At 43.6% G+C, this 12,298-nt stretch overlaps 1 protein-coding gene across 4 annotated transcripts in view; it reads left to right on the top strand.

Moving 5' to 3' along the window:
• LOC122416704 (circadian locomoter output cycles protein kaput-like) overlaps positions 1-12,298 on the top strand; it is a 46,486-nt gene that overhangs the window by 24,692 nt on the left and 9,496 nt on the right. For 3 of the 4 annotated variants that reach the window (XM_043429730.1, XM_043429729.1, XM_043429728.1), the window contains 3 exons: positions 10,733-10,899; positions 11,173-11,246; positions 11,699-11,797. In XM_043429730.1, the coding sequence (XP_043285665.1) occupies positions 10,733-10,899; positions 11,173-11,246; positions 11,699-11,797 (340 nt within the window). Of the gene's footprint in view, positions 1-10,732; positions 10,900-11,172; positions 11,247-11,348; positions 11,497-11,698; positions 11,798-12,298 lie in introns of those variants that run through there. The other variant, XM_043429732.1, reaches the window with a different exon arrangement.

Raw genomic sequence — 12,298 nt, 5'->3', positions numbered from 1 at the left:
TCGCGCTCACTGTTGGCACGCCGTTTATTCTCGCGTGGCGTCCGAGTTATTCAACATCTGAAAACCGGGCAGACGGTCAAATGAACTTTTTATTACGAAAAAGGACGATTTGAGGGGGACCGAGCCGTTTGAAATCGCAGCTCGGCCTGTCCGTCGAGCTTCCTAGCCCGGAAGCTCCAGATTCTCCGACTTTTGTCGAGGCTCCAAGCTCTTCGAGCGGAAAGGCGTCGCTCCTCGCCGCTCCTCGATAATCCTCCTTAATCATCCCAATGCCAAAGTCTCCGAGCGAGCCGACGCTACTTTCGAAACTCGCATTGATAACGGCTGCGGAGACTCGGGTGGGAGTTCGTCGAGACGAGGCCTCGCTTAAGGAAGTTGAGACCGTACACTCATTTTTTTACCCAAAAGTTATGACCTGTACTCTTGAAAAGTTCGGTCAGTTTACAGTTTGGCAACGTTGCATACACTTTAAGGACTTTCGCTACAGGCGATACAATATTGCCGTGCTAAACCATGCTAAAAATATTTTTAAATTCAATACGTTCAGAATTTTATAAAATTTCGTGAACATATTATTTAGTGCCAAATTTGACGATACAAATTTTTTAAGATTTTTCTTCTGCACAGTTATCGAGTTAAAGTTCACGTGTATAAGCACAGCGTTTCCATATATATATAGGTATACATTCCGGGCACAAGAAATCTGCTTTAATGCGTAATTACTCGATAACTAAGTAGAAAAAAAGTTTGAAAAAATTTGTCTTTTCGCACTTGAAGAACATTGTCACCAAATTTGATCAATTTATTAGTATTTAGACTTCTGTGCCGAAACTCCTTTGAGAAGAGATGGGAAAAAATGACGGAAAACTGGTGAAAGCTCGATCGAAAACACGGACGGTGACGACGATCATAGCCTCTAAAAACTGCACGGGAAACAGATTATTATTAATATAATGCGGCAGCAAATCTCCTAATAAATCTGAAAAAAATTGACGTTATTCAGCAAGCGTTGCTCATGTTGCCAAAAAAATTTCATATTTTTAGCATCATTTAGAAATTCATCAGTTTAGAAACTCCGCTTCTAAACTGTCTGAAAATTGAACTGATTTTTTTTTTTACACTTCACTTTATAAGATGCAATTGGTTTAAAAGCGATGACACAATTTTCTTTCTAATGCCTCAACTTCCTTAAGGTAGATGGGTCACGGCTACACGTGATCTTCGCGCCAACTATATTTACCGAAAATCTCAAAAGACGAAACTTATTTGAAAATGGTAATTTTATAATTTTAGAAATATCAGTAGAAAACGAGCATTTTAATGCTATTTTATTATTAAAAAAACGTTTGAAGAGCTCATTGCGAATAGCGTGGTGCAACAGCTGCTGTTGTTGTCACGCTGCCACTTTTGTTTACAAATTTAGTAGGTTACGAAGTGAGTTTTGCTGTCCAAAGTACTATTGTAGTGGAGGAAAGTGAAAAAATGAACGGTACAAAAATTAACCGGGATAAAAATGCTCGTTTCGTAAAAACTGAAGAAAAAACGTGGCTGAACAAACGAACGACAAAATATGATGAAAAGGTCGAGCTGACGTCACACGTCAACATAAGTTCAAGGCAGCGTTGCCAAACGTCACTGATCCATTTGTCGTGTAATCCGAATCGTTTCTCACCACATATTTTTTCACATTTCCCCAGATTTTCAACGGTAAGGTTCAAAAATAAAATACGCGTATGTATTCTTGAATATCCACGGAATACGAGGATCCATTTTTTCCCGAAATCTTGGATACAAATAATGAAAAAGTTGAATAACTTTTCGTCAGTAATCTTGGATAGCGAATATTCAGCCATCTGCCTTAATCGGCGAGCACGATTGCCGCGGAACGCCGACTTTTTATACGTTTTTCTTGTGCTCGCTCGCTCCGCGCATTTTTCAGAGAGGATGCTGTAGCTGATTTTAGCTGCAGAATTGTGACGCGATTCTCTCGCTGCGTCGCAGCCACCGCCTCGACGGTCTCCTTCCATCGGGCGACTGGCCACGCAGCGAACGCCTTCGGCAATCCTCTTTCACCCAGCGATGAGCCACCGGGCGACTCGAAAGTTCAGCCGGAACACTAAAAACTCGAATGACCAAATTCGAAAGTCGTTCGAAAGGAACTTCCTTTGGGGCTCTTCCCTCCTCACTTTTCTCGAACAATCTCAACCGTCGCGATTACCATTTATACGCGGAGATATGAGCCGCTTGTAACGACGCTATTTGACTTGGCCTCTCGCTACTCCGAGGCCACCGTCACTTCGATCTTTCGCTCCCACGCGAGACAATCGTTCTCGCCTTCGATAATCTCCCTGCATCCCTGTTTTTTTTATTTTTTTTTTATCACTCTTTCAACGGGGGGAACGAAAAAACGGGAATTTGTGGTCGAGCTGCGTCGCGGGAAGCGAAGTCGAGCGAGTGATCGAGTTGGACGAACTTGGGCGAAAATGTTCGACGATCCTGACGCAGCCCGGTGAGGGAGAGTCGATTTTCCAATCGCTTTTCATCGCGATACGAAAATTTGTTGAAACGACGTTGAGGAAGGTCCGAGCAGCGGATCAAAGCTTGATGAACTTTCCTGTCGATAGTTCGCCTCCATAACACCCCGAAAGTGTTGGCTCGACCATCCATCGTTTAAGCTTCACTGCGTTGCGTCGAATCACAGCCGGGCGAGCGCCCGATAACTGCGAAAATATTGCGGAATAAATATCGCAAGATTTGGCGAATTCGTCGGAGCCTTGGACTTCGATCGACACCAATTCCGAACGGGCAAAGATCGAGAGTGCGCGGATCTCGACACGGGCACGAATCGCTCGCGGAGCAGCGAGTCCTGAAATCCTCCGAAACAGTCTCTTCGCAGCGACTCTGAAAAAATATGCACGACCCAACACGGATTTCGAGACCAGCCACGAACTTCTCCATCCATTTTTTCAAGCCGATCCTCCTGCTCGTCATTCATTTTTTTCCCAAGTCTCGCTTAAAGTAGTTCGGCCGTTCGATAAAGTACGGCGAAGCTCCACTTTTTTGCGGCAAATGACAGTTCAAGGAGTTTCGGTACAGGCGATACAATGTTGCCATGCTAAACCATGCTAAAAACATAAAAAATTTCAAAAAGTTTAGAATTTTATACAATTTTTTCAACATATTCTTTAGTGCCAAATTTGACAATACAAATTTTTTAAGATTTTTCTTCTACACAGTTATCGAGTAATTGATCACTAAAGTTTACGTGTATAAGCATAGCGTTTCCATATATATAGGTATACATTCCGGGCATAAGAAATCTGCTTTAATGCGTAATTACTCGATAACTAAGTAGAAGAAAATTTTGAAAAAATTTGTGTTTTCGCACTTGATGTTGAAGAACATTATCACCAAATTTGATCAATATCTTAATATTTTGACTTCTGTACCGAAACTCCTTAAGGTCCCCTGATCACGATAAGCACAATTCCTTATTACGGGACAAAATTTGCAATTATTTCATTTACAATCTTGAGTTACAATCGTGAAAAAGTTTTACGGTGTTCGAGCTTCGGAAAAATTTGTATCGTGAAGAAAATTTATCACAGATTTCGTTTATTTAAAAAAAAAAACATTACCTCGCGCAGCTTTTAAGCAAGAAAACATGAAAAAACTTAAGTTTTTTACGCGTCGGAAGCGGATGTCAGTCATAACGTTGGACTGCTGTTAACAGCTGATTGAACTTCGGACAAAGTCGGGAATCGCGGGAATTTCATCAAATTTATTTTCGATACTGGCTCACGTGCTTTCATTCGTCTAGTAGCTTTACTTTTTGTAACGAAATGACCATTCTTTTTCCTCGGTGGTAATAAAAATGTTCCCTGGGTTATGCGTATTATAAAGTTCCGGACACAATAGTTAACTAGTCAAGTACAAATGTGATTTTTTATGATATTTTTATAGCATTTTATGAGATTCTCGTGATAAAAATATTCCCAATGTAAGTGTTTATTAATTTTATTAATAATTTAGACTTCAATTTAATCAATATAAAGTAAGTGCTAGCCTGACTATAATTGTAGAACGGCCGAACTATTTTAAACGTACAACAAAGTTGAAAATCTCGAGAAAAATGTGCAATTTCGTTTCGTCGTTTCTGGAAATTCTGCCTTGCCAATAAACGGACTTGGAATTACGTTCGTTCGGAGCTTTTGGTTCGCTTCGCCCGCCCGAAACCGATCGAACACCGAAATTCATTTTCAAAGACATTTTTGTCCAGGAACCTCGTTCGGTTGACCGCGGTGGGAGGAAAAATGTTGCGAGCGCGTTGAACTGGGCTGCGTGCGATGATGTAAGATCGCCCAGACTCGTAAACAAGTGGAATAACGAGTGACAAATGCGTTTTCAATGAGTCACCTTAAGAGCTGCCGAGTATAGAAGAAAAGGCCGCGCGAAAACACGCGAGACGAGGATGGCTGCGTGGGATAAAAAAGTGCCCGGGGAGATAAAAAACGTCGAGACGCCGGAGTCTGAATGGGAAAATCAGCTCGGCAATGCAGACAAATTGTTCCATGAAAATGCGAGGTTTATTCGGCGACATGAAAATACGCTCGTCGTTCCGCGGACTGATCCTGGATTTATGCTCGGACAAATTACAGCGGTTTTATCACTCATTACGTAGCCTGGAGCCGGCTCGTTTGTTTCTATCTATATGAAATTCAACGGGATTGGAATGCCGAACGTCGAGGCATTATTTCGTTCGATTTCTCCGCGGTGAAAAGTAGCATCGAAAACTCCCGCCGAATAATTTATTCCATTTCCTCGCGCATCGAATCGACGCTAAACTTCAGAGAGCTCCGATCAGACGAAAAAGCCACATAAAAGCTCGCCTTTTTTCTCCAATTTAATGGAGAATCGGGAATCGCGCTGCGGTTTACTTGCTCCTTGCACGAGCAAGGAAAACGACGGCGGCGGGTTCTTGTCGATACCTCCAACTTTTCTATTACCGATAAAAAGAACGCACGGACGAAAGCTTTGTGCTCCGGGCGTTTACGCCTCCCGGGATATTTCACTGTCAAGGTCGCAAGCTCCGGCTGCTTTTCAACGAAGTAACGAGAAAATCTCGTTCAAGTTGTTTTCCACCGCGGCCTTTGAGAGGGCTTCGTCGAAACGGGAACGAATTTGATTGTTGCCACGGGAGATCCCTCCGCCTCCCCCCGCCGGTTGTTCCGAACTCCCGTAACAACCTGACGATATTAATTTCCATGGGAGTCGCACAGCTTTGAAAGTTCGTTTGCGAGCTCTGCTGCCTTCTCAATTACCGAGACCGCAAATTTCATCAAATTTTCGTCACACGTGTCACAATGAAAACGTCGACTCGACTCGTCGATCAACGCTCAGTTTTCTCCTTCCGAACACTCGAAATCTAACGGGCAAATGAATTTCGAGCGTTACACCGAGCTTCGCACTGAAACGATCGAACAAGAGGATCGAAGGTGAAATAATTGCTGGAAAAAATGCGAAAAACTTTGCCTCCCGGCGGCCCGATGAGTTCGAACTGCGGGATGTTGAACGCAGAGGGAAAAGTGAGCGAGGAAAGAATAAGCTGAGGGTGGGATCCGTGCGGTCGATGTGAGCCGGCGACACCCCGCGACGCGAGGACTCCGCGAGTTTTAAGAGTGCGGAGGCTCCTCGCGTCGGTTCCCAGGCGTAGCAACAGTCCGCGAAGTTGTTCGAGCCTCGGAGTATTTCACCGGCATCGAATATTTTCCTTTTTTCCGGCTTTGAAAAATCACTCGTCCCGAGGTCCGCTAATTTTCCTTCGCTTCCTCCTCCCGCCGCGTCATTTTTTCGCCCCCGGCGCGGTCTCTCGGTGCGCGGAGATCGCACACCGAGAGATCGCCCGAGGGGGAAGACAGACACAAAAAGGCGTTGGGAGAAGGAGAAGAAAAAAGAAAAAGCTCGTCGGTGCCAGACGGAGCGGGAGAGCGAGCGAGGCGGCGCGAGCGCCGCTGCCCGAAAAAACAAAAAGAAGATTCGAGCGAGCTACGTGACTGGGAGCGCTGACGAGCACCCTCGTACCTCGAATTATCGTTGAGTACGTACGAGAAAACACGAACGTATACACACGTCGATTCCTCCCCGTCGATTTTTGCGTCCGCGGATCAGAGCAGATGCAGCATTGCAGCATGAGCGCTCCGTCATGTAACGTCCGAGAGCCCGCGTAATACTCTTCCCCGAAAATAGCCAACTCTTTCCCACCGAAAGCTCCGACGGAGCCGCCGGATAACAAAAGTCACGATTCCTCGCTCCGCGTGCGCGCCTCAGATTTCGTACTCGTCGCAGGGTCGACGACCGCACATCCGCGCTGACTCAGAACCCACCGTTTCTATATCTATGTCGATAAAACGAAACAACAAAAAAACACACGCACGGAGAGAAGAATAAAAAAAATATATCGCGACTAACGCTAACCCCGCGCTCCGACTCGCCCAACAGACTCACGCAGGCTCACAGTGAGGCAGGCAACGGACGGGGCCCTCGGCCGCACTCACACCAACTTACTCCACTCCGCTCTTCATACCCAACATCGTCGCCTCCGCCACACGAATACCATCCCAAATCCAAATAAATGCGAGGGAACCAGTGCAAAGATCGCGAATGCAGCGGTGCCCAATTCAGGCTCTTTCTCGGCGCACTTGATTTTTCACAAATCTTTTCACTTCCCAGCTGCTCGGACGACGCGATCGATCAGTCTGGAAAGTCTTTTCTCCTCATCACGTTTTCGTTTATTTTTAGATCACTTTTTTCGAGTCCGACGATTCGTTGGACTCGAAAATCGTGAAATACTGGAACGAAGATTTTCTCTTTTGTTCCTCGTCGTTTTTTGCACGATTTCGTTGTTCCAAGACCATGGAAATTGCGTAGGAAAATCGATTCGATTTTCAAATGCGTTCATTTTCGTTATTTTTTTCCTGCTTTTTTTTTCGTCCCCAGACAGCACGAGATATTTTCATGTCTCGTGCGATGCCATCATACAATTCGAGGTTCATGGGGGAATTGAGAAATTGTAGAACGACGTTTTGGCGCGTGGGCGACGATTGTGCAGAAAAATAAAATTGTTGAGCTCGGACTTCGGCTCGCCCACGGCGACGTGATAACTCGGCGTTGCAAATAACGCTTTATTTCTCCTTCATTTTATTTCATTTTATTTTCGCATCGCCTCCCGCTTCAAACTCCCCCATAAACTTGTAGCTCGCAACAACTTTACGGGAAATATGCAGCCTCCAGGGCCATGCGCAGTTCTGTGCTTTGTCTCCTCTCCTCAAAGCATCCACGAGACGCTATTCTTCTTTCTCTCAAACCTCTCGAAGCGAATAGAAAACACTCGCACTTACAAAACCCTCCACTTTTTAATGAAACGATTTCTTTCAATATCCTCCTGTCTTCCAGTGAAACGACAATCCTTTAGCTCCTTTTTCACTCATTTAACTGACGAATCTCCCATTTCTTGGATCAAAGAAATTCACTCCATTTCTCGTCCCTGAATAAACAGAATTTTTTCAACTCCAGCCCAGTATTTTTCATCCTTACATATTCGACGTCTGCATCCGGCCGTTGAGCTTGGGACTTTGGAAATGTACGGCCCCAAAAATCCCGTTCGGAGCCACTTTTTTCTAATTTTTTATCCACTGGATCATTGGAGCAATGTTTCATAATAAAAAATAAAAGAAACCTCAATTTTGAAACGAGCTCAAAGATTCCCTGCGAAATGATCATTTTGGTCGATGGATTCGAAGCTCGAAAATTTTCCGCGTCCAAGTAACTGTTCCAAGTTATTATTCGCAGTCGTTATTGGAGAGAACATTCGATCATTAAAAAACATGGAAAAACGTGGCGAGCAGCAGAGCCAGCAGTCTCGCTGCATCCGCTCGATGCAGCGGCCCGCGTGCACAACTTTTTTCGTCGCTGCACCCTCGTGCTTTCGCCATGGCCATGGTTACCACTTGCCCTTGAAATTGCGAGCACAGCAACGAGAAACCGACACACTCTCGAACAGCAGCAGCAGCAGCAGCAGCAGCAGCACGAGAATTACACGCTCCGGGCACCGGGGAAGTTGGAACGAGGGATGGAGAGGGCGGCGGTCGTTCTCTTGGGGTTGAATGCCAGTCGCCAGACACAAGCGCAAGCTATCGATCCGTTTGGCCCTCTGGCTTTCATCCCATCGCGAGTGAGATGAAAACTGCGAGCCAAAAGGCGCGTCCCTTCATGGCTGCCAATGAAGAAGCCTCTTCTTCAATCTCACCTACTTTTTCCTGCTTCCCTCATTTTTTATGCCCCTCCATCCCGCTGAAAATTCCACTCCCATTTCCACCGGGTCTCTCGATCGATGAAAACGCTCTGATAAATATTTCGAAACTTTCTATCCCTCCGCTTTCGACTTATCTTTCAATTGCTACTCGAAAAAACTGTCCCGGACAAATCTCGATGCGACGCTCCTACTTATCGCTCTCCAATGGAATCGGTACAATCTTCTGACCAAGATATAAAATCAGTTTTTTACCCTCTCCAGCTCGCACCTCGCTCTTTTCAATGTTTCGATCAATGTTCAACTACCGCGCTCCCGATACGATCCAACGACGGCGGTGATAGCTTATCGATACATTAAATCAATACTGTTTTCAAAGAATTGCAGTTAAGTCTTATTTTTTCTGGGAGCAACACATTTTGGAGAAACTCGAAAAATAATACTGTTCGAACCCAAGCGTGTTTTGGCACCTGGAAACAATGGAAATCGAGAAATTTTCGATTCTGAAAACAGTCAAAGTTTGGAGTCGATTTTCCAATGTAGGAACAATCGAGATTCACATATTTTGGAACGTGAAAAAGTTGAATTTCTTTTCGGAGTTGGAAACAATCGAAAGTCGCGTTTGCCCCGAGACTTCGAAGGAACAAAAATATTTTTACGTTCATTCTCGGAGGAGAAATAATATTTTTGCACGCGCTCTCGCTTCTCTTTTCACGATTTTTTATTAGTACGAGTTACGAGTCAATTACGAGCCACTTAACACGTAACTGTGTTGCGAATTCTTGAGTTAAATTACTCTCCGAACGTTATTCGTGCTTCACGAGCCAGAAAAGCCGCGGCACGCTTACCCGCGGTGAAAACTTTGTTATAGATTATACAATTTGTTGGGCGCATAGAGCGGCCTTTGTACGTTATAATTCACCGTTTTATTCCACCCCCACCCCCGATCCCCTTTTTTTCTCTTCAGCATTTATTTTTCTTCGAAGAAAAACTCGTTTATAGTACATTCCATCGAGCACTTTATGCTCTCTACCGTTTTTTTCCCACACGGTTTTCTCAAACAACTTCGTTCAACGTTCAATGAAAACTCTGTTTTATTTAGACGACAGTTGAAAAAAAATTATCCTCCTTTCATTTTCATCCAATTAGCGCAAATTGGACTAAAAATTTGTGAAAAACTTGACAACATTTTTCTCAATTACTAAAATTTGAATTACTAAAATTTGAGGGCACAACTGGAAAGTTCTCATTTTCGTCTTTCTGGTTTTTTTTTTCGATATTTCGAATTGTCCCTAGAAAAATTGCTGCGAAAATATTCTCTCATTTCGCGGGTTCAGAATCTGCTGGATAGCGTAATCGGAATTCGAAAAAATCAAGCAATTTATCGGTCGTTCGAAACTCTTTCGATTTCTGATCTCGCGAACGAGTTTCTCGTCCGATTACAGCGAATTTCGTTAAATGAAAAAAGTTTTATAAAATATCGATTTTTCTTACCTCTGCAGAGCGTACTTTGATAGAGGCGCGAGTGAAAAAATCGGGGCAAAAGTATTTCGGTACGATTTTTGTAACATTTTAGCTCATGAGAATACAAAGTTTGACTACAAAACTTGGTGACACATCGTATTCCTTTAAATATAGATTTCGATATGAAAATTAACGAAGGAATTGGGTGGGAATACGAGTAGAAAAGACGCGGGGTTTTTTTCGAGCGAGTAAAATTGGGCTGATCGCCAGAGACGCAGAAGTCTTGGAGCGCAGAGTGCGACGGTGTTGCCAGCAGGGGGAGAGTTCTCGGCCGATTATTTTACGCTGCCACGGAGGAGTAGCGCAGCACAAAATCTCTGGCAGCTTCGTCGCATCCCGAACTCGCCTCGCTCTTTTGGCATCACTATCGACAGAGATTACGAAGGAGCTCGAGAGTCGAGAGCTGGTTAGCGACTATTTTAGAGTTTAACGGCTCCGCGACCTTCCCCTTGGGAGAAATTTCGATTTTTGCTTAAATCGCCATTTTTTCATCGCTCGAAAACAAAAGTATTTGGCTTCGAAGGAAATGCTAACGAGGCTCTGATTTTTCTGTGTCAATTACTCACGAAGGGCTTAATGTCTGAGAAAAATCATGAAATTCTCGTCTCAGCAGCAGCAGATGGAATAAAAACACGTTTATGGACGGTCAAGTCGGGAATTCGAAGGCTCGGAAGGCGCGTGCGAATCCGACGATTCGCTAACCGGCACGTGTGCCTTTAGAATGCACCGGAAGAAATCTGACCCGGATATGCGAGAGCACGACGCAAATATTAGCGAGCATTGCTTACTTGTCGTGTTTGTACTCACACATTTAAATAGTCCTGGCGTTTAAAAACACCACAGAATCTCCATACCTGTACGGATCACTCGTTATATTCTTTTTGCTCTTTTTTGTTGCAGCAATCCACGGGCTTCGCGCAATATGGCGGAAAAACAACGTCGCGACAATCTCAACACGAATATCTCAAATATGGCTGCCCTCGTGCCCACTGTCGCCGGAAGTCCCCGACGACTCGACAAAATATCCATCCTCAGACTCGCAGCTACGTACCTGAGAACCAAATACGGTAAAAGATCTTTTAGTTTCGATTTCCAAATCTCTTTTAAAGTAGATTTCATTAAAATTCCATTTTTTTCCAATTTTCTCGTTCGAAATCTCATTATTTGCCTTCAAATTAAGTCTTTATGGTGAAAATGGACTTTTTTTTTATCATGAAACGTGAACCGAATGATTTTTCGTAAAGAAACTTGAGTCGGAGCACGAAATTCTTGAAAATTTGATCATCTCGTCGAAAGATTTTTATTCAATCGTCTAACTTGTCTCCTTTGTTGTTCCACAGCTCTGGGAACTGGGCAAGAATCGTTCCTGCCCCGAAAATTCGACAAGTTCGACCTCGAGAAATTCCTGTTTGAGGTGAGATCTCCAACGAAAAACGTGGCCACGAGAACAGAGAGTTTCCGGTGTTTTATGACCTTTTTATGCAATCACTGGCATTTTTCATACTCTCGTGTTTCGTCGATTGGCTCGAATGTTGCTACAATTGCATTTAGTTTGTAAATATGAATGAAGAAACGTTGTTATTGGTTTGACGATGATGCAGTTAATTGTCCGAAGAACAAGGGGTCTTTGACACGATGTTTTTCATCTTCGATCAAAGTGACACGTGCGCGAGTTCAACTTACGTAATCGCATCTTTCCTTCCACGAATAATTAATTTCTCACTCAAATGTGTATCACAAAATGATACAACTATTTGCGTGGAAAAAATAAATCAATAAACGGAGCCACGTATCAAGAAAAATGGAAAAAAAAAAAAATGATTGAAAACTTTTGATTTTTATTAAATTGAATTCTTCTCGTTTCAGACTCTCGTTCAGAATGATGGCTTCATGCTGGTTGTGACTTCGACTGGAAAAATTGTTTACGTAGGTCGTCAAGTCGAACAGTATCTCGGACACGCTCAGGTAATTTCTCATTATTTTTTTATTTCGATGCACAAAAAACCAATTTGATATTTCAGCTTGCGAGAGAAACCTACGCTTTCATCAGCCAAATTGCGACGGTCTCGAAAATTCGGTGATACATTTTTATACCTCTTTTCGAGGGGATAAAATCGCAGCAGTTTCATTCTGTATACGGCTCTATATACAAATATAGAATGAAATTGGAAATTATCGATCAAACGTGCACGCGAGCGCAACCGAAACGCGTGCGCCTCCATGGTTACCGTAATGCCGCGCCTTTCACACCATATTTCCTCGTTGTTGTCGTTGTTGATGCTCTTGCATTGTCCCTTGTTCCCACACCAGCCAACTTAAATTCTCATTTAATCCTGTACAATATCCTCAATCTCAATTTCTCTTTCACTCTCTCTCTTCCTGGTCTGTACGGCCAGATTAAACCGGATCACCGGAAAATTTTCACAGACAACTTAATTATTGGTATACGAAAACCATCAGTTTACA

This window comes from Venturia canescens, chromosome 10 (genome assembly GCF_019457755.1).
Source record: "Venturia canescens isolate UGA chromosome 10, ASM1945775v1, whole genome shotgun sequence".
Classification (NCBI taxonomy): domain Eukaryota; kingdom Metazoa; phylum Arthropoda; class Insecta; order Hymenoptera; family Ichneumonidae; genus Venturia; species Venturia canescens.
The sequence above is the reverse complement of the archived record's forward strand: the minus strand, read 5'-3'. Positions and strand labels throughout refer to the sequence as shown.